General features: G+C 51.4%; 2 protein-coding genes across 2 annotated transcripts in view; one reads left to right on the top strand and one right to left on the bottom strand.

Moving 5' to 3' along the window:
• Window positions 1–11,752: 11,752 nt before the first annotated feature.
• PSMD7 (proteasome 26S subunit, non-ATPase 7) lies at window positions 11,753–15,225 on the top strand. Its single transcript, XM_008927559.4, is given in 8 exon segments — window positions 11,753–11,776; window positions 11,778–11,827; window positions 12,440–12,531; window positions 12,807–12,899; window positions 13,393–13,490; window positions 13,759–13,839; window positions 14,432–14,523; window positions 14,740–15,225. Coding segments are annotated over 8 exon segments (969 nt in total). The 3' UTR covers window positions 15,179–15,225.
• Window positions 15,226–16,050: 825 nt separating this feature from the next.
• WWP2 (WW domain containing E3 ubiquitin protein ligase 2) overlaps window positions 16,051–25,764 on the bottom strand; it is a 30,926-nt gene continuing 21,212 nt past the window's right edge. Inside the window, exons 10-23 of the mRNA XM_018084396.1 lie at window positions 24,955–25,009; window positions 23,206–23,287; window positions 22,764–22,892; window positions 22,588–22,666; window positions 22,377–22,448; window positions 22,198–22,286; window positions 20,985–21,144; window positions 19,870–20,003; window positions 19,613–19,753; window positions 18,952–19,072; window positions 18,556–18,660; window positions 18,314–18,410; window positions 17,421–17,493; window positions 16,051–17,225 (exon numbers count right to left, since the gene is read on the bottom strand). Of these exons, the coding sequence (XP_017939885.1) occupies window positions 17,126–17,225; window positions 17,421–17,493; window positions 18,314–18,410; window positions 18,556–18,660; window positions 18,952–19,072; window positions 19,613–19,753; window positions 19,870–20,003; window positions 20,985–21,144; window positions 22,198–22,286; window positions 22,377–22,448; window positions 22,588–22,666; window positions 22,764–22,892; window positions 23,206–23,287; window positions 24,955–25,009 (1,437 nt within the window). The 3' untranslated portion in view covers window positions 16,051–17,125. The remainder of the gene's footprint in view (window positions 17,226–17,420; window positions 17,494–18,313; window positions 18,411–18,555; window positions 18,661–18,951; window positions 19,073–19,612; window positions 19,754–19,869; window positions 20,004–20,984; window positions 21,145–22,197; window positions 22,287–22,376; window positions 22,449–22,587; window positions 22,667–22,763; window positions 22,893–23,205; window positions 23,288–24,954; window positions 25,010–25,764) is intronic.

Here is a 25,764-nt window from a genome sequence, read left to right as displayed (position 1 = left end):
CAACACATCCAATGCAATATCACCATCACAGTTCTCTTCCTAAAGTCAGTGAGGAGAGAAAGTTTGGCCTCATGACATCAGGGACCAAAAAATAGACTTTTTAGGTCAGAAGAGGACCAAGCACATATTTTGACTGCTACCTCATCTGACTCATTCTTTGAAGAGCAACAACTTCACTAAACAACGAGGGCTTTGAGTGACATTTTTGCTACCCAATGAAAGCTCCAGAAAGAACCTGGAGAGGAACTGAAGTCTCCTCACTGACTCAGAGCTGCAGGGATGCCCCAGGGTCACCTGGGCAGCCAAGAGCCAGCTTGGCTTTAAAAAGCTAGTATTGATATTGTCTGGAGTCACTGAGATTTCTCTGGAGGATCCAGACTACTTTCATTTTCAGACCTAACATGAACTTTAAATGATTAAATGTTTCATTGTGTATTAAGACCTGAAGGATGAACTTTTACAAACTGCTGAAAACACAACAAGGAAGATGAAGACATAGACACGGAGACTACAAGGGTGCCCTCCCACGGTGCAGTCAGCAGATTTCAGCAGGGCTTTGGCACAGCTCTGCCTCTGGCAGGCCAGGAACCACAAGGAGAGCTCAGCCCAGCCTTCACAGGCTCCCCCAGCCAGCACCAACACAGCAGCTCACACGTCCTGCGCGGCCAACGCCACTCAACAGCTTCCCTGAGCCGCTGTGCCGTGCCCTGACTCTTGCAAGGGATCTCTCCGACCACTTGGTTCGTTACAAATTGCTCCTTTTAATTACATCATGCAAATGACTTGCTCTTCAGCGCTGGGAAGAGCAGTCACCAGGAGGTCACGCTGACCACTCCAGCAGGAACGTGTAGCCCATGGAGCGTGTTTGCTCCGGTGGTTTTGGCCATGCGAGGGGGGAGAGCACTAAAGATTAGTCCAGCACCCCTCACGTCAGCCCAAAAAGCATTAATAACAGGGGCAGACAAACATCCAGCCCAAACACAGAGCACAACATCGATCACATTCGGTTCCTCTTGTACTTCATGAGGATGTTGCATTCCCAGGACACCAAGGCAAGACTATTTTTACTGGAAACAGGCTCACTTGGACATAGAGCTCAAGGTTTCGGCAAGGACAGGACTGAACACTGAGCAGGTACTCCCAAAAAGCACGGACTGTCCATCCCTGTCCCTGCCCAGAGGAAGGTTTGGGTCCCTTGGTGAACACAGGCATTACTGAGCTCCATGGTGGGACCACGGCCACAGCTGGTGGTCCCTCAAACACGGGTGCTCAATGTTTGAGTCACACCCCCAAGATAATTCTCTATTTAATCTCGTGGACATTCTGACTGACCCCTGCCTCTGACATTCCCATAATTAGAAGTGTCTGACATTACACTTTACCAACATTCTTCTTAGTTGGCATTTTTGTGTGCAATTAATAACCTCGACTAAAAATAAAATTTATGTATATATACACTGTGCTGTGAAACCCGAGATATTTTAAGATAGTATTTCATCTGAATACTTTCTTGAGGTCATGTGGAGCATCTCTCTCTTTATATGGATAACTAGAAGCAAAGAGGAATCCGTCGTGATAACATGCAAATAAGTACGGTGCATTCATACGAGACCAAACACTGAAGTAATAAAAAGGAAGGAAAACTACACAGCAGGACAGATATTTCCAGCATTAATGTAGCATTTTCACCTGCTGTGCAGACACAAATTCTGTGTACATGAATTAACACTTGCTCTTATTTGTTTTCTCACCTTCTTTATAGACTAGAAGCCTTGTGTGAGACTTTACTTTCAAGTAATATTAAGAAGCATCCATGGCTGCAAAGATTATTTCCATTTATTCATGTGAAAAATGGTGTTGTTCTGTGCACTTCCTGAGGGAAAAAATTTAAAGAGTTACGCCAAAAACTAAGAAGAAATGTCTGTTAGACTCTCAGCATTTTATCACCAAGATACCTTTAAAAAAAAATAAATCTTACATCCTCAGAATAGTCACCCAAATGCCAATAATAAGGGCTAAATCAATTTAATCACAGAACTTCTGTACTTGCAAAGCTCAGCAGGAGCTCCTGGGCTTCATGAAGGTGGAGACTGGACTCTGGTTTCTTATCTTAATGTTTTATATTAACATTCTTTTAATATTAACACGAGCCTGAAAACAGCCCTGCATGTGCAGCTGGGTCACGTGCTCATTTCCATCAGCATTCCTCTTGCAACTAGTTGCTTGTAGATAAGATTTCTAAAATAATTGATATTTTCATGGAGCCAGCTATGTTTTAACATCGAAACCACACAAGGAGATGGTTCTCAGAAAAAAAAATCATTACCTAAACAGGTAATCTTTACTGAATTCCTGAGGGGCTCCAGCACAGGAATTCCCTCAGCTGTGCAGTACATTTGCTATCAGAACATACATGCATTGTACCTCACTCAGCCTGGCACATAAAATCCAAGTGTGTTCAAGTCTCTGGTGACAGAACAGTCCTGATTGCCTTTGTTCTGCTAATTAGCAGGGAAAAAACCCTTGGAATAAGTTTTTCCCAGTGAGTGCATTAGTGAACACACAGTGCAATAACACAGCACCACGAGAAACTCCTGTAACAGAATTCTGGTTTCCTGCTTTCTTAAGCCTGACACAAAGCTGGAATAATTAGGGTGATAAAGTCAAAGCAGCCCGAGTAAATTCAGCTAAATCTGGTATCACCACAGTTGGGACACTTATTTGCATGTTTAAATTACTCAAGTGACTCATTTTCTAATTTCCTTTTCAATTGCTGAATGCCCTACGTCTCAAACGAGTCCCTGGGGAGGAGAGGCTCAGTGCACAGTGTGTTAAACTTACAAACTTGTTATACTGCACAAGATTAGCATAATATTGCATATGCTATTCCTTATTTAATAAAAATTTAATTGTGCATATAATTTGATAATTCAATACCAATAATTTGTTGTACAAATCTAGAATGCACTCATTTGGTTTTTTCTTGGAAAAAAGTTACCTGTGAGGTTTCTGTGACTAAACATTCTCACCAGAACTCCCAGTTTTGCCATATTTTACCTGCAGCTTTCCTAAGCAGGACAAAGCTCAGACCCAGGGAAATGAAAGCCTTTTGTTGGCACTCAGATGTCCATAAATCCAGCCTCCTGGTCTTAGTGGGGAAGATACAGAACACTGAGGTTACAGTTCTTAATTAATGATGTCCTGATGATGCTCCTTGGGTGCATCTTGCACGCAAAGCCAAGGAATGACCATGGAACGTCCTGACCAGGCCAATTTGCGGGCACTGGAGACAAAGTTCTCCAATACACACCGATGTTATGAGAGGATTTCAGTAACACACTGCAAACAGCCACTGAAAACATCTTGAAAAGCATTTGGAAAATCCCTTGTAATTACATCATTCCCAATTAGTGTTCCTGGCAAATCAGCCTCTTGACTGGTTTGTTGACGTGCAATCTGGTTTTCCATATCCTGGGGGAAACAGTGATCTCGGGAACCTCCTAATGAGAGTAAAACTCACTCTACAGGGTCACAGCAATGACAAATTCATTCTCTTCTGTAGAAATTAGGAGAAAATACTTAGCTCATGTGTTCTATTGACACATTATTTCTTCCCTGTTTTCTAGCTTGGCTCTCTGGAGCTCATCCAAACCTCTAAAGACAACAGGGACCACTGGTAGCGGCTCTACCCCCTCCTTCTCGTGTTCCCCATGGTAGCCCTGGAGATTTAACACCCACCCCCCTTCCCTCACCCAGAGTCATAGCAATGTATTTTAATCAAGAGTAATTACTCCACTAACAGAGGAATGCCAGAGGATGCATTTTTCCATTTAAAAAAAAAAAGTCCTAATAAACATCCACCTCCATACAGGTGTTAAAACCATTAACCCACACACACATCTAAGCTGAGAGAGGAAAGGGTTCCTTTTTCTCACATGAAAACACTTTTCAGAGAAGGCAGTTTTTGCAGAGCTGTATTAACATTCTCCCACAAAGGTCAGTGCAGAACACCCCGGGATCTCCTGGAGCCTGCGCTTGGAAACCCACTTTACATCTGCCAAGCCTATGTGCAATCTCAGTGTAACATACAGGTGACCTTCCTAAGCTTCTCTACCTTCTCTAAATTTAAATTAATTGTATCATTTTATTTAAGTTTCCAACTTGCTGTGGTGCATTAGCATATTAAAATTAACTCTGCAGGCTGTAATCATTTTACCTTAATAAAACAAGTTACCAAGGCAAATTTGATAAAATTATAGTACCCCCTTGTGGTGTTACCTTCATACCCCAATAGAACATCTTTTAATACTATATTCTAAAAAAAAATATCCTTTTTTATCAAGCTCAGTGGATAACTAATTAACCTTTTCTAGAATCTAACAGGAGCAAAGGGAAATTAAAGGGACTATCACAGGAATCTGAGAATGAATGAGCTAGAACACCACTTTTCACAGTCAGGGAACCTTGCTGGGACAGCCTGGACACAATTGCCAACTATTTAAAGTCATAATATACCAAGTGCAACCCATGACCTTCCATTAGGACAGAAGTCAGGAAAAAAATTAACATCTCCTGTCCATGACACATAGAGCTTTGTACAAACACAACTTCATACATTCCCCATATTTGGCTGCAAGGTAAGAATGGAAAAGAGAAAGTCTGGAAGAAATGCACCTAAGGAAATGTTACTCAGGGAAGAGAGGACCTCCTGCTTCACACACACATTAAGAATTTTACAACCAATTCACATGGACCTGCATGCACAGAACATGTTCTGTGTCCCTCCCCAAAGCCCTGATACAGGAGCCCAGCTCTAACTGGACAGGTCTCCTTCTGCTGCAGCACTCAACTCTGCCTTTCCTTTTCCCACTGCCTCTCTGAAATTCCATGGAAGGACACTGTTGTTAAACAGCAGTGAGTGTTACTCTCCCAGCAGTGCAGTGTCACAGAAGGCTGTGAGCTCTTAGCTGAATTTATTTGAAAAATAAAGTTTGTTCTTTTTCTCCAAGATCTTTCTTTAAGCCAGCATGGAACTCTTGTAAAAGAAAACTGCCCCTAAGTACCAACTACCCAAGGAACAGCCTTTTTATTTTATTTTTTTATTCCTTGCTCACCATGACAACATAATAAATGAGCCCTGAGAGACTTGCAGTGCTTAACTATTTAAAATTGTGTATTTTATCTTTCACTGTAGGCTTCCAGACATAACATCCATGATCTATTTTTCAAACCCTCTTCAGTGTCTCCGAGTGAAATAAGCCAATTTTCACCTGCAATATGCAATGATCAGAAGGACACCTTGAGCGGGGACTCTGGTAACACTTTACAGAACTACTCTTACAGTATTTTTGTGATCCATTAATAATTACTTGCTCCTGTAAAAGAAAAGCAACAAGGCCACAGTTTCACCATCTGCTTTTTCCATTTTTGTTTGGAATTCTGCTGGATGGCTCTGTATTCTTTCATACATGACTAATAGGAAAGATACAAGACTAATAGGAAACACAACTGCAACTTCACTTAGGCTTGGTTTCAGTTAACAGATGGGCTTTAAACTATCCAACATAAAAGCATTCATTTCAGAAAAACTGACCCCAAAACTGCTTCATAAAATGAAGTATTTCCATTTTTTTTTCCCTCAAAGCTTTAGGATCTTTCATGACACTACAGTATAAGAGGCCCCAGGGTTAAAAAAAGAATAGCACACACACACACTTACAGTTTCTGACCTTAAATATCAGAGACTAAAGGTTTTGCAATAAAAGTATCAGCAGTAACATACACAGTTCTGCAAAAAGCCTCCTAGGCCACAGCTTTTCTTGCTAAATTTCAAGTGCCAACATAAAATTATAGCAAAGAGATCTGCAAAATCCCTTTTTTGGGTCAACTGAAGCTCTAGTTTTCCAGCAGCCAGTACAGGAGCTGTGGTGGGAGTTTGTGGCTGTTGTAGCAGAGCTTCCCTCTGGCTAAGTAACTGCTCCGAGTCAGCCAAACAAACTCTGCGATGTCTCAGTCCCACCCTTTCCCAGGCACGAGGGCTGGGGGGCAGTAGCACCAGTCCTACTTCCACACTACTGAATGTACGACACAGTGAGTGCAAAGTTGGTCGTCCCACACACCCTGGACAGCTGGAAGAGCATTTACCCAAGATCAATAAACAGGTTTGGCAAGATCCCTGGAAGTGCCCCAGGCCAGTTTAGATGGGGCTTGGAGTAACCTGGTCTAGTGGAAGGTGTCCCTGTCCGTGGCACAGGTTATGGCAGCAGCCCCACTGAAACCAAAACGTTGCCAAAACTTCACACAGGTTTACATTCACAATTAAAGATAATCAGAATTATACTGGAAAGCACTTTTTGCAACGTGGTTCTCCTACTTCTGTCTCGGAGGTGCCCGTGCCACACCACCACGCACCTGACCGTGACAGGGCTTCCCAGAACTTCCAGGCATAGCCCGTAGGTGGCGGCATTTTTATAGGGAAAAAACCAGAATTCCCTTTTTTCATTCTCACTGTGCAGTGGGATTTGAGCCCGTTGCTCACACGCAGAGACACCGACTCTGGCCAATAGTTCCTCCCCCAGCAGGGCTGGGCAGTGCCCACACAAACAGCAACATCTGGCTCCGGACAAGAAGCCCATCTTTTCTCTCCACACGCGTTACAGAGCGGCCCCCCCAAAGTCACTCAAACACGAGTTTAGAAACAGAGGAAGCAAGGGAAGTTTTCCAAATCACACTGTACTCCATGAGCATGGCTCTTTATTTTAAATACATTTTATTACTTCCTAACCAGAACTCTTTCAGCTTTGCAGAGAGGTATAGAATCACCTTAAAAAAATAATAAAAAAAGAACACCACACCGAACAAAACCCCTCAAACCATCTAGTTTGGAAAGTGCTGTTAAAAACTCCTACAAGAATCAACACTGGAGAAAACTTAGTGAATAAGCCAAAGTAGAAGCAAGTTCCTGTCTTTCAGACAGTGGGGTTTGCCAGATGCATCATCACATCTGCATGAGAGCAATTTTTCATTATTTATAAATGCGTTACAGGAACATGGCCAAGCTACAAGCCAAGGAGTCCAACACACATTTAAAAAAACAAAAAAAAACAAAAAAACCCCAAAAAACAAAACCCAGGGAATGTGTCTTGGTTATAGAACAAAAGAATTCATTTTATCACTTGGCTTTAGCGCTGCAGAAAATGGCTCCTGGTGCGCTGAACCCCGTGATGAATGTGCCCCCTCCAGATCTTTATTGCCCCTGTAAATCACCGCACTGACAGCACTTAATAAGAAAGCTTTGGAGTGGGTTTGAAGTTTTGCTTTGTACAAATAAAATCTCATATTAAAGAATTTGCTAGTCCTCAAGGTGTGGAAAAATGACTATGACTAGAACCTGTTGTGCTTGCTTTTTTTAACTGTTTGTTTCCACCATTTTTTTTTAAATCATTTTGTAGCGAAGGGACCAGAATAACATAAGGAAATCACTCTGTATTGAAATAGAAAATTAGAGTCGGGACTTAGTTATTAAAACCCCTTATTTCTGGTGTTTCTATGCCCTGTGATGTCTGGACAGGGCAACAAAATCAGATGCATAGAATATAAAACATGAAATACTTCCCATAGTTTGATATGACATGTTGACAGTACTTCCAGCTTTTAACTAAAGAAATTGATGATTTGACATCCAAAGTTATCAAAATTCCACTGTTAGAGAAAGGGCAGGGTTATCCCAGTCACCTGTTACAGGTACAAAAGGCCTTAAATCCCTTGGCAGAAACTACAGCAATATTCACAGATGGACCAGTTGTGGTCAGTAACATGAGTTCTACTTTATACACATATATTTAATTTTTTATATATATACATACACACACACGCACACACAGAGCTTTGGTCAAGCAACAGCACTCTATAAGGAAACAAAGAAATAAATTATTTCTACACAAATATGTAAAGCTTATATCAGCAAGCAAAGAGATCTATTTATAATGACGGATTTAATAATTTGCTTTAGAAATGACATTCTAGAACAGATATTTGAGGTAAATAATGGTTATTTGGAGGTGTTCAGAAGGAAACTGCAGTTTGGTTCAGGCCATCATGTCCTGACAGTGTCAGCATGTCACTGAATGACACTTTAACCAAAATAAATCACAATTAATGTGATGGTGGCTTTCTGTTTTGCTTCCATGGCTTGCATTATCCTTGCTGAATTCCAGGCAGCACCATTCCTTCTAAACTAGTTTATGGCACACCTTGGACAAGGAAATCTTAACAGGAAACTACAGTTATTTGGACAAAGCTAAACATATTTATAGGAAAATAAATATATTTCCTGTTCAAACTGGGAGCACAAAGGTATTATGTGCCAAACTATCAACAGGTCTGGAGAAAGCCCAGCTTCTCCTGATGGATTTAAACACATTTTAGAAGGCACCTCAAGAAAAATACACGTTAGTGGACATGGTGTCTAAGTGTTCAGTCCCAATCTAGGAAAAATTAAGTAAGGTTTTTCCTGAAAAACAAAACCAACCAATATTAAAGGAGCACATTAATAAGCGTAATTTAGGATTAGGATCCAAAGTATCACCTATCAATATTTCCCAGCTGCACGGATTATTCCCCTGGATCTTTTTCTAACTCTCATCACTGGAAAGAAGACAAAGGTGCCCCCTGTGTCACCAGTCAGAACAACCTGGCACTTGAGGAGAGTCTACAGCACCTAACCAAGGAAGAGAATCAGGGCAAAAGTGGATTCCAAAGAAAGTTTCAGGTTCCTCGTGTTCACTTGGTGCAAACAAACCTCCTTTTGCAGTGCATTCCTGGTACCCCCTGACCAGGACATAGACACAGCCACAGCCCCCTCCCCAGTCCCCCTGGGGCTTATCAAGGCACTTAGAGGCTGATTTAACACTTATAAGGATTAATTTGATTTTTAAACTACTTTATGATGATTTATTCTTATTTTTAAATTTGGAAACCATTCTTAAACCTCTGAAAACAGTTCTGTGTAAGGTTGGGGGTATTGGTTGGGGTTTTTTTAATAAAATTAAAGCCCAAGAATAACTGCTGGAATCACTTGTTCCACTTAAAGAGCAAAATGCAGCTCCCTCCCTCCCTGCTCACACCAGGTGAGGTGCCGGTGCTCGTGTAGGGCAGAACCTCTCAGCTCTGGGTTCCAGCTCAGCACTCTGGAGCTGGATCATCCCTCAGTATTGATGTTTGCCACTCCACAGCTCAATCACCTCATTAGCTGCCTTTTATTGAGCACCAACATTCATTACTTACTTTTCAATTCTTTGATTAAGCGCCGCATTGCCGGGATCCCCAGCCTGCATCTGCCAGCTGATTAGCTCAATAATTCTGATAATCTGCTCAGAGCTGGGAAGGCACTGAAATCCCTGGGAGCTGCCTCAATTTACTCCTTTTGTGCACAACATCAATACACCCAACTCCCAGCAACACAATCCAGCAAATCAAACTTCAAACGCGCCAAGTTAGGGAGTTAATTTCAACGAAAAGCCACAGCAGGTCACTAAAATGCCCCGTAATTGTCTCTGGGTTGTGCTGTGGGATCCTCCCACGCCCTCCTGGCACGCTGCGAGTGCTGGAGGAGCCCGGAGCAGCCCTGGAGCGGGACTGTCCCACACGGAGCAGGGGTGGCAGAGGTCAGCACAGCCCTGCCCACCGGCCCCAGCTCATCCCTCGTTGTCCCTCCAGCACTGCCCGACATGATTTAACAACTGTAATCCCTTATTTAACGATGTCAAAGGTTTTTAGGAAATTGACTGTATTTCACCAACGATATATTTCTTCTCGATGACAGAGTGGTTAAAATGATTTTTTAAACCAAGACAGCAAAATAAAGCAGTAATAAAATCAATAAAAGGTGCTTAAAACATTCCTTCTATTAGGTAATGGCATTTAAAATATCCGTAGCTTGTAATGGCACTTAGGATATGCCCGAAAATCAATGAGCTAAATTACTTATTGAACTAGTTAATTTGAACATTGAGTTTTATATGTATATTGATAAAACAAGCGACAAGAGCACTGGGGGTGTTCGAATCCCACGGTCAGATATCCCCCTCTGCTGGGAAAAAAAAACCTCTGGAAACTCCACCAGAGATTCTTTCTTTTTAAAGCAGCAACAGTAAAGGATGTAACGACTGAAAACTCCACAAGAGGTCTCAGATGCTGCAGGGCTTGTAAATTAATGCTGCTTTTGCCTAAATCTGTGAAATTTTAAGATGCTGAACAAAACCACAAAACTTTCAATTTTGCCCAAAATACCATTTGGTATTTTGAAATACCAAAATATTACCTATATATAGAAATATCCAAAAAATGTGGGGAAAGTGTAGAAAACAAGAGGTATCAATGCTTTAAAACTGTGAATTATCGTCAACAACTTTGATAATATTTTTCATATTAATAATTCCTCCATGTAGACTCAAGAGTAACAGCCCCAGGTAGTATTTTCTTGCAAGAAATAAAAGTATAAAAGACAAGTTCTGTGTCAGCTTCTGCTCTTAAGGTGCAAAAATCCTTCTCCAAAGTCTCACCTGAGCCTGTGTCTCCTTTACACGGAGGAAACTTGGGAGGAAAAACCCTCACAAACTCCGAGAGGCTGAGGGACGACAGCTTTGCCTGACATGGACCCCTGGGAAGAAACCAAACACTTATAAAGATTTCTACCTATTTTCGTGGCCTTTTATCGCTGAGGCACCGGGGTCCCTGACGTCTCTGAGGCTCTGGGACGAGGGGCAGGAGGTGATGGAGCTTTTCCAGGCCGGGTCGCAGGGGCAGGAGCACACCTGGAAGGGGAGGATTAAACCTGGAATTGGCAGTTTTCTCTCTGTCAGGGGAGCAAATGGCTTTTGGGCCCCACTGTTGTGTGGCAGGGCTGGGATTGCCACAGCACCATCCTGAGGGATTCCTCACTTTCTGAGAGGTCATGGAGACTTTTACACCTGGGAAAGGCAAAAGCATCCTAAAGTTCCACAGGAGGAGCCGAGGGGGCTGGGGAAGGCTGAGAGCCCCAAAAACACCGTCCTGGGGGGATTCTGGGGCCACTCAGGGGAGGGGAGGGGAGGGGAGAGGGAGGAAAGGGGGAAAAGGGGAGGAAATGGGAGGGGGAAAGGGCGGAAATATGGGAGAAAAAGTGGGAGGAAAGGAGGGAGAAGAAGAGGAACGGGGGAGATAAGGGGGAAAAGGAAGAGGGGGGGAAGAGGAAGAGGGGGAGGAAAGGGGAAAAAAGGGAGGAAAAAAGTAGGGGAAAAGAGGAAAACGGGAGGGAGGGAAAGGAAAAGGAAGAGAAAGAAGGGCGGAAGGTGGAGGGAAAGGGGAGGAAAGGGATATGAAAGGGAGAGAAAAAGGGGGGGACAAACGGGGAGAAAAGGAAAAAGGGAAAGGGGAATGGAGGGGAAGGAATCCCAGTGCGCGGCCGGAGCCCTCAGCCCAGGGCCGCCCCCTTCCCTCCCTTTCCCTCACCTCGGGGCGGGGCCACGGCGCTGCCCCAAGATGGCGGCAGAGCCTTCCCAAGATGGCGACCGCACCTTCTCAAGATGGCGGCGGTACCTTCTCAAGATGGCGAGCACACCTTCCCAAGATGGAGGTGGGCCCAGAGCCCTCCCCAAGATGGCGGCCCCGCCCCGCGCGGGGCAGGCTGGGCGCGGGGGGCGGGCTGAAGGTGCGGGGCTGCAGTCGGGCCTGGTGCGGGGTTGGGCCGAGCGGGGCCGGCGGAGCGGGAGCCATGCCGGAGCTGGCCGTGGACAGGGGTGGTCGTGCACCCGCTGGTGCTGCTCAGCGTCGTCGATCACTTCAACAGGTGCTGCCGGGCGGGAGCGGTGCCCCGGCGCTGAGTCACGGCCGGGCCGGGAGGGGAGCGGGGAGAGCAGGACCGTGAGGGGACCCGGGACCATGAGGGGACCCAGGGGAGCATGTGGGGACACAGGGCTGTCGGGGGCCCCGGGCCGGGCGAACCAAGGCTATCCCGGGCCGGGAGGGGAGCCGGGGGAGCGGGAGGGACCCAGGGCCCTGAGGAGACCCGGTGCCTCTGACTCCCCGGGTAATTCGGGCCTAATTCCGTTCCCTCGCGCCGGTGCCGAGCGGTTTTAATGTCAGAAAAAAAGCCCCAAATCTCCGGCGGTGGCCGAGCCGCGATGTGAGAGTGACACGGGATGAGGAGCCGGTCGCTGTTCACAGCCCCGTGTGGAGTCACGGCCCCCGTTGGTGACATCGGACCCTCCTCCCCTCCCCAGGGGACCGGGTTCGGCTCCGAGTGCACCGAAACTCCTTTTTCTGTCTGCAAAACACCATCAGTAATAAAACAACCACAACACCTTCTCTCCCAACACTCGCTGTTTACCCTGTGCACACGAGGCCCCGTTCCTTCCTTCGCCTTTTTGAGGTAGGAACTGACAGTCTTTTGTCCATTTAGAATAGGAAAAGTGGGAAACCAGAAGCGAGTGGTCGGAGTGCTGCTGGGATCATGGCAGAAAAAGATCCTGGATGTGTCCAACAGTTTTGCAGGTGAGTTTGGGCGTCCTGCCCCTTCCAAACCCACTGAATTCTTTCGCAGGTAGATTGTGTTGGAGTTTTTGAGCCACCCTGGCAGAGCACAGATTGTTTCCTCCCTCTACAAATCAGCCCATATCCAACAACAAATACAAACGGCTTTCAAAAACACTCCTAATTAAATCCCACTCTCCTCTGGCAGCCAAAAATAACCAAAACACAACATTTCAATAAACACATTCGTTCTGGAAGTTGGAGTCTTAAATCCTGATGTTTTGTTTTATTCCCAGTACCTTTTGATGAGGATGACAAGGATGATACTGTTTGGTTCCTAGACCACGACTATCTGGAGAACATGTATGGAATGTTTAAGAAGGTCAATGGTGAGTTGAGCTCTTCTGGCAGTCTGGGATATGCTCAAAAAAACTTTTTGGGACTATGGAAAAGTGAATTCATATTAATCATAAAATCACAGAATCATTAAGATCACCCAGTCCAACTGCCAGCCCAGCACCAGCACCGTGTTCATCAATAAACCATGTCCCCAAGTGCCACATCCACATGTTTTTGAACACTTCCAGGGATGGGGACTTGCATCTCAGAAGTCCAAGCTGTCAGATCCTGATAGGTATAAAATTAATAATATTAATTAATAAAATTAAATATCCAGCTGAGTTCAGGAGCCTGGAGTGAAGTTATAGGTGTGGGCAGTGAGTGCGATTGGGGAGCTCTTGGTCTCTGGCCAAGCCAGTGCCTTGTAATTAATTTCCCCCTCTTTACACAGATCAGACTTTTACCCTCGATTTGCTGATCCAAATCTCTCTGCTGGGATCTCCCCACAGTTCTGATTTTTAATCCTTTTCTGCTTTTGCTCAGCTAGAGAAAGAATTGTGGGGTGGTACCACACAGGCCCGAAACTGCACAAGAATGACATCGCCATCAATGAACTGATGAAGAGATACTGCCCCAACTCTGTAAGTGGGACCTGCTTTGGGGTTGTTTTTCTCTTACCCTAAAAGGGGCATCTGGGAACCCTTTGCCCCCACCCTTGTGGTGACACAACATGGTGGCTGTGAAGTGATTGTGGAAGTGGGATCAAGAGTCTTTGGGCTCAAAGTCTTGTCTCAGTGCCCAAGTGAGCAGCCCCATGCCAGTGCTGAGGAGGGAAGTGCTGACTCGGGTATTTTTTCTCTACTCTTTGACTGAAATCCGGTTTTCCAAAGCATTTGCTCTCTCCCTCAGGTGCTGGTAATCATTGATGTGAAGCCAAAGGACCTGGGGCTGCCCACAGAAGCCTATATCTCCGTGGAAGAAGTTCATGATGTGAGTATTTACCATGTAAAATAAGAGTCACAGATGGGAGCATTTTTAGGATGTCACTTGTAGGTGTTGTTTGCCTGCATGTGTGCTCAGGTGTGTCCAGGTGTGTCCATTCTGCACCTGCCAGTGCTGAGGAGGTGGGTCAGGCTTGAGCAACACCAACTCATCACTTGCAGCCCTGTGCAGACAAACACCACCCCACAGTGAGTCAGCTGTAATTGTTTAATATAAATTAATTCTGGATGTATATAAAAAAATAGGGTCTTTTTGCCTTTCTGAGGCCTTTGCTATGGAGCAGAAACTGCTCCCCCAAAATGCAATGAGGTTGGATCAGGGAAGAGAGAATTGTGATATTTAGTGAGAATTTCCATTGCTCCCACCCGGGCACAGACCAGCAAAATGCAGTAATTGGAAATTATCCAGAGCACGAGAAATTGCTGGGACAGTGGGTGACACTGATGAAATCAAGGAAACTCCAACTAGAGCCATTCCTCAGATTCCTTGTGGCCTGTCTGGAACTACTTTGCTGGTTTCATTAGTACAATCCCTCGTGCTCTGGCTAAAATTCCATGTTCAATGATGTGTCTCCTGGCAGGATGGCACCCCGACCTCCAAGACCTTTGAGCACGTGACCAGCGAGATTGGAGCAGAGGAGGCTGAGGAAGTTGGGGTGGAACACCTGCTACGGTGAGTGTGGAGGTGTGAGGGAGCCCTGCACTGTAGTGCCCTGCTCCATCCAGCTTCCTGGGGCTGGAAAAACATGGAGATTGTTAAACACAGTTCTGGGAGGTTCACTCCTGTCCTCTCTCTGCTGTGCTCACACTGCTCTGAGCTGGAAAGCTCTCAAGGGACTGTGCCCACGTGCAAAGGGAGGTTCTAATCCTGATTCTCTCTGGGTTCCAGGGACATCAAGGACACCACGGTGGGAACGCTGTCCCAGCGGATCACAAACCAGGTCCATGGCTTGAAGGGACTGAACTCCAAGCTTCTGGACATCAGGAGCTACCTAGAGAAAGTAGCCATGGGCAAACTGCCCATCAACCACCAGATCATCTACCACCTCCAGGACGTGTTCAACCTGCTCCCAGACGTGAACCTGCAGGAGTTTGTCAAGGCCTTCTACCTGAAGACCAACGACCAGATGGTGGTGGTGTACTTGGCCTCACTCATCCGCTCCGTCGTAGCCCTGCACAACCTCATCAACAACAAGATTGCCAACAGGGATGCAGAGAAGAAGGAAGGACAGGAAAAGGAAGAAAGTAAAAAGGAGAGGAAAGATGAAAAGGAGAAGGACAAGGAGAAGAGCGATGGCAAGAAAGAAGAGAAAAAGGAGAAAAAGTAAAAGGTGTAGGTTTTTTTATTTGTAAATTAAAAAAACTTGTAAACTAAGTCCCTCAGTGCTGGGGTGTTTTGTGCTTGCTCAGCACTCAGCTCTCTGCTGGTACTGGCTCTGTCCCTCCTCACCTGGCAGGGCAGCTCCCACCTGGGCAGGGATGGGGGGAAGCCTGGGGGAGGGATTTTATTTGATTTGATTATACTTTTAGCACAGCACTTTTCTTTCCCCCAGTGCATCCTCGGGCTTTTTGCTCTCAGTTCACACCCACGGTTGGCTCTCAGTGCACACATCTCCATGTTCCAGGACTAATCCATCGCCATTAGCCAAGTTCATGCACCACAGACATCCCTGTGTTTAACTGGCTCTTCTGTGCCCAAGGCCCCTGTGGGTGTGGCACAGGGGCACATCCTGCTGTCACCTCTCTGTGCCAGCAAGGCCCTGGCTGTGCTCCTGCCTGGGTGGCCCTGCACTCTCAACACTGCCCCGGCTGCTCCGGAGCTCGGTGGGGACAACACTGGTGGCCCTGTCACCCCTTGGCCAGGGTTGAGCAACTTCCAGGGGTGCAGGTGCTGTGAGCCTGGGAGGTACCTGGGCTGTCAGTGCTGACAAAGCAACACACAGATGGAATCCACAGGATTTGTGACCCTGGTGCTGTGCTCCAGGCACCCATCATGGCCCTGGCCCTGCACAGACCCCCTCGTGTGACACATGGCCCTGGGAAACACACATGGATGTGGGACACACAGAGATCCAGGACATGCACAAACCCAGGACACACACTCACACACACACACACACACACACACACACACACACACACACACACACACACACACACACACACACACACACACACACACGGACTTGGGACACACAGACAGACCTGGGACACACACACAAGCAGATCCAGGACACGCACAAACCCAGGACACGTGTCCACACGGATCCAGCACACACCCAGACACAGGACACCCCCAGATGTGGGACTCGCACACCTCGGCAGCTGCTGATGGTTTATTGCACACGAAGCCGCGGCGGAGCAGGCGGTGCCGTGCGGAACTGGCCGGTTTCCAGCCTGGAGCTGGTGCCATGTCCCATCTTCACAGGCTCCCAGATGCCAGGGACACCAGCGCACCAGGTCTGTCCCCTCCCCGCGCACACAGGGCAGGGGTGGTGGCAGAGGTAACATCCCGGTGGTCCTGCCCTCGCTGCAGCTCCACGAGCTCCTGCCACCAGCCCAGCCAGCGACAGAGGGAACAGGGAGTTTGGGCAGAACCCACGATCAGAGCAAAGGCCGGCAGAGCCCCCGAGGCTGCTGTGGAGCACCAGCTCCGAGCAGAAACCACATCACTTAAATACAACTGCACAGGGGCTGTGGGCTGCAAATGGGACATGTCACGGATATGAACAGCCAGGCCCTGGCTCTGGTGTGGGAAGGGGCCCTCCTGGTGCTCAGGTGGTACAAAGACCCCCTGAAGCATCAACATGGGGAGTCCCTGTTACTTTTGCTGGGTGCAGGATAGGGCCCAAAAGTCAGTCTGAGAGCCATTTTCCCCTCTCACCTGCAGCTATTGAAATGCCATGAAAAGGCAGAAAACATGAGGGGAGAACAAAAGCCTGTGCCAAAAGCAGATCTCACGTAATGGTGTCTGCAAGGGGGGCCCGGGGAGCCTCTGTGCCCCCTGTGCTGCCCCCCCAGGGCCCAACCTTTGCCCTGTCCCCTCTGTACCAGCCCATGCCCCTCAGGAGCCGAGCACTTGCATCCACCTCTCCATCACACCTTGGATTTCCTTAGGGAGGGAAACACAGCCCCGCTTCCCCCAGGGCTATGTCAGTGCAGATCTTGCCCGGGAACAAGAGCAACAGTGTCTGCAGGAGAGGGCTCGGCCTGGGCTCTGCGCCGGCCGGCAGCGCTCCGGGGCCCTCCCACCCCGGGAAAGCACCAAAGCTCCATCACTCCTGTCCAAATCCTTCTGTCTCCTCGATGGCATAAAGCAGCTTCTCCTTCAGCTGTTCGTAGCTCTTGTAGGGAGGGAGATCCAGGCGGTTGAAGCTGGGGACAGAGCAGGGGCTGTCAGGGGCCATGATCCCGAGCCCCCTCCCCATGGCAGGGTCCTTCCAGTGCAGTGAAAGGCACGGCCAAGAACGGGAGCTACATCCCATGGGATGGGGAGCACCCAGGGACCGGTGCAGCCCCGCAGAGCCGTGTCCCTGCATGCTCCTGCCAGGCCAAGGGGCAGTGACTTACCACGTGTGGCTCCGCGGCAGCCACGTCTCTTTGCCAACTTTATCAATGCAGAATTTCTGGGGCCCATTGCTGCCTGTTAATGGCAAGCACAGCAAAGCTCATTAAACGACCAGGAGCTGAAAAAGAAATCCCCTCCCACACACTGTCAGCCACCAGATCCACCATTACATCCCTGAGATCCCAGAGACACACGGGGCATAAATCCATAAAACCACTGGCTGTTTGCAGAGAGGATGTACAAAAACCAAAGGAGAAAGCAAAATGCAGATTCACAGCACAGATGGGCAGCAGCACCACCTCTGAGCACCGTGGTTTCATAGTAAGTGCTCAAACCTATTTATCTGTAGACTCTCAGGATTGTGTCTGTCTACCCGAGACTTTTAAAGGACCTGGCTCAGGAAGTCTGAGTCACTGAGGTGGCTTTTTAACAGATTGGGAATCCTGGAGAGGTGCCAAGGGGGTGGAAAAAGCTAATATTCCAGCAAGAATAACCGAGTGGGTTAAGCGAGCTGGTGAGCTGAACACACATGCCAAGAAAGTCAGGGAAAGGCTGGTACAGGCCCCAAAAAGCAGCAAATTAGAGGATGAGAGTGGAATAATGCCATACTGTGGTTTTCTGGGAAAGAGGTTTTGTCACACGAGAATCAAAATTAAATCAGAAATCCAATCTCATTCAGAACGAGATTACAAACCAGCCTGACAAAGTTAACCATGGTAGCACCAGTCACAGCCAAGGAATGTATCTGGGAATGGCACAGCACCAGGTTGGATCACTGCACTCAGGCCTTGGAGCTGCTTCACTGCCCACATGCTGCCATGTACTCTGTGCTGGGGACAGGGACAGCCCAGTCCCTCCCCAGGACCCCCCACCCAGGCTGAGACCCCAAACGCACCGATGAGCTCCGCGAAGCCCCCGACAGGCAGGCGGCAGGTCCCTGTCACGAACTGCAGCAGCCGGATCCTCTTCTCATTGTCCATCTCTTTAACCACCTATGACAGCACATGGCAGGGGAGGGGAATCCCTGTGATCTCTGAGCCCACAGCCCAGCCTGGGGCTCTGTCCTGCAGCACAGCTCCTGCCACAGACACCCCGTGCCCTCAGCCAAGCTCAGACCATGCTGGTGGTGGAACTGACCTGCCAGAACCACTGGATCTGTTTGCTGTTCTTGGTGTAGTGCCTGTAGATGGTATTCTTCTGCCAGTCGTTCATGTCGATCTCCTGCATCCCACACAGCATCAGCTGGGGACAAAGGACAGTCAGCAGTGGATGCACATGGGGCCCTGCACCCAAGCTTTGAGAACCAACCCCTCCAGTGCTGGGCTTCACCCAGCACAGGCACCAGCACTGAGGTGTCTGGGAGAAATTCCTCACCTCCAATGAGATGTTTTCTTGCTAACGGACCCAAGGAACCACCAGCAGACCCAACACCTGGGGCTGTTCCCCCATCAGCAGAGCCAACAGGCACGAGGTGTGAGCAGAGTCACCGTGTGCCATTCTATGCCCACGTCCCCATCCCAGGTGCCAGCTCACCTCCAGCTCCTTCTCGTCGAAGTACCGCAGCCACTCCAGCGGCACCACCTCGTTGAAGCCGTCCAAGAATGCCTTGGTTTGCTCCTCCACGCCCCTCGTGAACCTCCAGTCTGTCAGCAGCCTGGGAAAGCAGGGGAGTGGGCACAGAGCCAGCACTGCTGGCACGGCACAGGTAACCCCCACCTTCCCTCCCACCCACAGGGAGGGCCCCAGGAACATGAGGAAGGGGAGAGGATCTTCCTCAAATCACCAGGGCTGCCCTCAATAGCCACTAGTGGGTTTCTCTCTCTGCCCCCAAGCTCAGAAGCAGCATCAGCCCCGAGCACAGCCCAGCACCTCTGGGAGGTCCAGGGGTGCAAAACATATGCCCCAGCCCGCGCCTGGCCCTGGCAGCCCCACACAGACCCCAGGCAGGAAGGGTGAGCAGCCATGGGACAGCAGAGCAGCCTCACCCTCTCTCCCCTCTCCTCTTTCCTGAAAGTCCTGGCAGCTACCCAGCCCACAGCAATCCAGACCGCAGCAGAGCCCAGCCAACAGCGCCAGCCCGGACTTGTCACAGGCCACGTAGCCCAGGGAAGCGGCCACGTCCCAAGCCCCACGTTCCCACTCCTGCAGCCGGCAGGGGTGGGCACCCAGCGGGACCCTCGAGCTGGCCACTCACATAATGTACTCCTCCTTGTTCTCCTCTGTCACCCGGATGCTCTCACCACCCTCCTTCAGCTCGTGGGTGGTCACCTTGCCCAGGATCTCCATGTCCTGGATGAAGTACAGCTCCAGGCCGCACTCCTCCAGGCTGTTCTCCCTGTGCAGGGACATGGGGATGTGGTTTCTGACGGAGGCACTGGCAACAGCAGTGAGGGGCCATGGGGAGAGCTTTGCCTGCCCACAGCGGGACAGGAGGGAGCACAGGGCACTCACTTGGTCCAGACAATGGAGTTGTAGAACTCGGGGTCGATGGACTCCAGGTCCTTCAGCGTCGGCCGCTTGTTGAGCATCCTCTTGTAGAAAGGCAGCGTGAAGCCGGTGTCGATGAACTTCCCGTGATACAAAGCCTGGGGCAGGGGGTGACACCGGGTCATGGAGACCCCAGGAAGGACTCATGGGGTGAGACAATGCTCCATCCTGGGGCAGCCACGGGGCCGAAGGGAACCATTCCCCGGTTCCTGAGCTGTGGCCTCTCTCCCAGCTGGCACACACGGTGGGGAGGAGTGGCCTGCCCCCATCAGTGCTGCCTGGGGCAGGTGGGCTCGCAGCCCCTCTCCCCCCCACCGCGAATTCCACCCCATCTCCCTCTCCACTCACAGCTCTATTGAGTACTTGTTTAAACAGAGCTGTGCTGCGGCTTCCCTGAATCCCTGGCTTCCAGGAGCCCCGAGGCAAAGGCAGCCAAAAATAATGCAGACGCTTGTCTAGAACGGCCCAGCGGTGAGTAATAGTCTGGGGTTTTATTGGTGTCCTGCGAGGCGGGGCAGGGCAGGGCAGGACAGCGGGGCCGGAGCCGCCTCCACGCACACCCTGCAGGGCTGAGGGCCAGGGACCCTTCCCCAGGCTCAGGGACCCTGAGAGCCCCCCTGGTAGCCCAGGGCTGGGCAAACCACAGCACTTGGTTGGCCTTGGGGAATCCGAGACAAATGGGAGGAGCTGCTCTGGAGCTTGGGCAGCTGGAAAATCTCACACTGCTGGGGCTAAAAATAGTCCCTTGAGCTGCAGACCCGACAGCACCTGGGGTGGCAGCCAAAGACCTGGAGCCATCCATTCCCGCCACACAGACCCTGGGAAACCAGGTCTCCTCTGGCCCCACAGTCATTCCCTGGATTTAAATTGCATCACCCCACAGCAGCCCCTCAAAGGCCCATTTCCCGCAGACCTACACCTGGGTGAGAAAGGGCTCATGGAGGGCAACAGTGCTCAGCCCAGCACAGACCTGGCACATGGAGCTGCCCCTCACCTTGCTGCCCACCCCTGTCCCCTGCCCAGTCCCTGCTCCGTGGGGGGGACACAGAACCCCCCCAGTGCCACCCCCAGGCGCTCACCATGGCGATGAAGCGGCCGATGAAGCGGAAGTAGGTGAGGTGGTCGGGGTTGATGGAGGAGGCCGGGTTGATCTGCAGGCAGTAGTTGTTCTTGCCTGCGTACTCGAAGAGGCAGTACATGGGGTTGAGCACCTCGTGGGACAGGAGGAAGAACCATTCCCTGGGATGAGACAAGGGGAATGTGGTGACAGGCGGCTTGGGGAGGGGACAGCGTGTGCCCCTGCACACACCTGCACATACCAGTGCCCACCTCCTCAGGGTGCTGGGGCAGGCATTGGGCCCTGGCGTGACTGGGCAAGGGTATCCCCTGCCCTGGGTGCTGTGCAGGGCCTGTGAAGTGTTTCAGGAGACACCACTTTGCCAGAAGCTCCACTCAGAGCATCAGGGCAGTACCATACGCTCCATCCCACCCAGACTGTTACACACATACACACACACCCCCTGCTGTGCACTGAGTGTCCCACACAGGCTGCCCCAGGAAACCCATGCCAAGCTCAGAGCAGCGTGACAGTCCTGGCTTTGCTCCCCCGGCCGTGCAGGGATTCAGGAATCCTTGGATGCGGAGGCAGCCCCGGCATCCCGTCCGTGGTTCTACCCTGTGGTAGAACAGCATGACGTAACCTACCATAGGGTAAAACCACTGGCAGGACACGGAGAGAGCGGAGAGCAGGAGCCCCTGCACCAGAGCCGGGGGCAGCACCACACCAAGGACAGCGGGGGGAGCGGGGCAGGGGAAGCACCAGCCCAGTGTGAGGGAGTGAGCTGGAGAGGGCTCATGGGGACACAGGTCCCGCCTCTAGCCGAGGCACAGCCCATGCCCTGTGGTAACACCATCCCAGGGGCAGCAGAGGGGCTGCAACAACCACGTCACAGCCTGTCTGCCCTGGCACACACCGACTGTCCTGGGAACACCAAGACATGTTGGCTGTGGGGAGAAGAGGCCACTCAACCCACCACCCCCACACCTGCAGCCTGTGTGGAAAGCAGGAGACTTCAGACAGGTCCCCCAGGGCTCTCAGTGCCAGGGACAGGCTGGTGCAATGCTTTCAGAGTGTTCTGCCATTCCAAAAACTCAGTTTCCCACTTGAACACCCCTAAACTCCTCTGCCTGTGGGCTGGGACCCCAAGTGCAGCTGCCCTGTGCCTGCACTGCCCTCGTGGACTCATGGCACAGGCAGGGTACGGCTCCATGGCCTGGCACACCGGCGCTCACCTGGCAATGCCACCGTAGTCCAGGCCCTCCTCCCCGCGCATGATGATGTACAGCCGGCGCCGCAGGTCATACGGCTTCATGTTCATGATCTGGGGACGAGCAGGGCAGTGTCACCACAGCTGGGGCCAAGGCCAGGGCCAGCCCCACACCTGACCAGCTCTGCAGCCCCAGCACCTCACCTGCTGGAAGGAGTCCTCGAAGAGTGTCTGTCGGGACACGCTGATCTTCACATGGCTGGGCAGCGCGTTTGACTGCGGGCAAGGCAGAGGCACAAGGCTGTGTGAGGCTGGCACAGTGGCTCTCCTCGCCCACACCTACCCATGGGCTCAGGGCACCCACCACGACCCACCCAACCCTGCAGCCGCCGGATCCTCCAGGTACTGCACTCACGTGGCAGAGGAAGCGGAACTGGTGGTACTTCCAGCGAAAGCTCCGGTCATACGCCCCTGGTGAGCCGCCATGCTTGCTCCTGCAAAACCAGCACAGGCCACAGTCAGCACCCCCTGCCCAGAGCACCCTCATGTCAGAGCCCAGTGTGGTCCCCAGACCCCCTGAGCGGGGCTTACCCAGACTCAAAGCCCGGGCGTGGGTCCTTGAAGGTGGTGGTGCGGGTGTTGTGGTCCACAAAGTACCGCACGCTCTCATTCGTGTACTTCATCTCCCACCCGGGTGGCAGCGGTGGCTCCTGGATCATCCTGTTGGCAAGGAAGGGGTCAGCAGGCAGCCCCTCAAGCATCTCCCCCCTGAACTGCAGCTCTTGAGGACCAGATGCAGCCAGCAGCACCATGCCAGGCAAAAGGAAGGATTCATGGCATGGGATTGGCACTGGCCTGCACCCCAAGAGAGGAGCCCTGCCTGGGCAGCACTCTGGCCATGGCCAGAGCACTGGTAGGGCTTCACTCCCCATCTGTGGGAGACGTGGCCTCAGTTGAGGCCTGGGCCAGGTCCCTGGAGAACCTCACCTTCCAAAACCACGTGCTCCCTCCCCACTCCCCCCACAGCTCCTACCCCTGCGTGCGAGGGTCTTCCCACTGTGTGGTCCGGGTGTTGTGGTTCACGTAATACACTCGCCCATTGTCCTGTCTCTTCTCTAGGAGAAACGGGAGAGGAAGCGTCAGCTGGAGTCCCAGGAACAGCCATCCCCTTCACAGGACGTTTGTCACCCTATCTCACCTCCCCAGCTCACTTGGAAAAGGCAGGATAAACCCTACATTCCTTCCACATGCCCAAGCTGCCTCACTCCAGGAATGCCAGTGTGCAGGAGATGCCAGGGCAGAGGCCAGTTCTCCCAGTGGGATGCCAGGCTGGCACAGGGGGTGTGTTCACCACACACCTTGGTGGCACATGCAGCCTCCTAGGACACGCACCAGCATCCTTCCATGTGGATTCCCAAACTCCCTGCATGGCCCTGCTGCTGGTGCCTGGCTTGTGCGCTGCACACGTGTGTGAACACACACGCCCTCTCCTTGTGCTGCACACAGGCACAAAACAGCTCCCCACACACCAGCCCCTCTGTATCTGCAGCCTCACACACTTCCCCAGGCACCCCTTCCCAACACTTCCAGCACTATTTGCACACTTGGAATGGTGAAAGCCTCCCAGTCATGGCTGGGCACCACATGCCCTGGCCCAGTGGTGATCCTGCACCCACGCCTGCAGCTCTTCATCCCACCTGCCCACACCACCCCCTACACACACCCACAGCCTCCCCACCACTGTGTTCCCCACACCTCCTCCTCCAGGTGCTGCGTCACTCCCACAGGTCGGCCCGGCTCCATGAGGGCAGGGACACGCTGCACGCACACTCCTGTCACCTCCCTGTCACCTTCCAGCCACCACCACCCCCTCGCTCTGTATCACTCCCAGACTGTGGCTCTGGCAGACCTCACGTACAATGACCAGGACTGCATCCATCCTGGGGAACCCACTGACCCCATGGACCTCATCCATCCCAGGACCCCCACCCCAGGGTGCTCAGCCCCATGCAGCCTCTCCAGCTGACACTGGGATGGGTCCCTTCTCCTTGCTGATGGGAGGTGGGACACCCAGCAAGGGCTCCAGCACTGCCCCCATGGAGACCCTGCCCTTGGGGACCCCCTGAGCAATGTGGGCCCATCTATCCTGCTCCAAGCTCCCACTGTTTTAACCCCTCTACTGCCCTCCAGGGCACAGCACAGCCCAGCTGCACCCACGAGCATCCCAGCCTGCCCTCTCCAGGGATGCTCTCGCCATGGAGGGGGTCTCTCTGCCCTGGGGGTGGCACAGGGACATTTCTAAATGTCCTGGCACACAATGTTTGGGCCATGGGGGAACAGCCAGCCCTGCTCCTGCCAGCTCCCAGCCCTGCTACAGACCAGGGCAGAGCATCCCAGGAAACAGCACAGCAGCAGGATGGATCCCTGCCTGTCTGGGGACAAGGAGCTGGATCCTAAACCATCCAAAGAACAATCACAAGCACTTCTGCATTCAGCAGTTGAGAGAGGCTGGGAACTCCTCCAGGAAAAGGGGAAAAAAGGGGGGAAAAAAGCTGGATTTCAAATCAGAGACTGTGCTAATCACAGGTAGACTCAGCCCCACGTGCAGCCGAGCACAGGGAGCGCTGGTTCCCAACCACCCTTCCCAACCACACCAGGGATGGGAGCGAGGGAGCGCTGACAGCACCATGCTCCCGCAGGAGTGATCCGAGTGTCCCCATCAGAGTGTCCCCATCCAAGTGTCCTCACTGGGGCCAGGCAGGTGAGGCAGCTCAGTACTTACCCCAGCCGGGAGGAAGCGGCCCGAGAGGATCATTGTCAGATGGGGCGCCGGAGGACTAGAGTTAACAGAGAAGGCAAAAACACGGAATAAAACCCCGGGCAGGGAGGCTGGGAAGAGTAGAATGCTGAGGCGAGCTGGCCAGCCTCGCTCCCACTCACCTCCCCTTGGCCCTCAGCTCCCAGGGAACTAAAAAAAACTTGCACATTCAAGGGGGGCTAAAAAAGGAAAAAAAAAAAAAAAGCCCAATCCAAGCAGGGCTGGCGAAGCCAGGGGCGCGCTGTAGCTGCGTAGCTTGGGCAGGGGCTCTGCCGCTGAGCCGGGCAGCGGGACGGCGCGGAGTAACTATAATCAAGGCTGTCAGTATGTGCGCGGTGTCGAGTCTCCCTCGCCGGTCCCCTCCAGATTCACTCCAGCTCCTCCAAGAACCACACAGCAAGAGGTTGGAAAAAATATCGCACGGGCTTCCAATGAAATCTTCCCAAGCGCTGTCACGCCGCGCGCTTCCTGGCGATGGCGGCCCTCTCCAACGCGGGACCGGGCGCGGGGTGCGGGATGCACTGAGCGCGCATTTTCATCCGCGCACACGGGCGGCCCCGGCCCCCCGCCCGTCCAGCCGCACAAGGCCTCTTTCTGCTCCCAGGCGGCGGCAGGCCGGCGCGGGCCGCCACCCTACGGCCCTCCCGGGCCGTGTGTTCCGCGGCGTCTGCCCGGTGGTGCCAGCCCCCCGTCACCAGCTCCGCTGGGAGGGTCCCGGGCGATTGGAGCACGCCCCACAGTGGGGGCTCAGGAGAGCAGGAGGCCTGAAAGTAC

This window comes from Manacus vitellinus, unplaced genomic scaffold (assembly GCF_001715985.3).
Source record: "Manacus vitellinus isolate BGI_N305 unplaced genomic scaffold, ASM171598v3 scaffold_10_pilon, whole genome shotgun sequence".
Lineage (NCBI taxonomy): Eukaryota > Metazoa > Chordata > Aves > Passeriformes > Pipridae > Manacus > Manacus vitellinus.
Note: the sequence above shows the minus strand (reverse complement) of the source record. Positions and strands in the feature narration are given on the sequence as shown.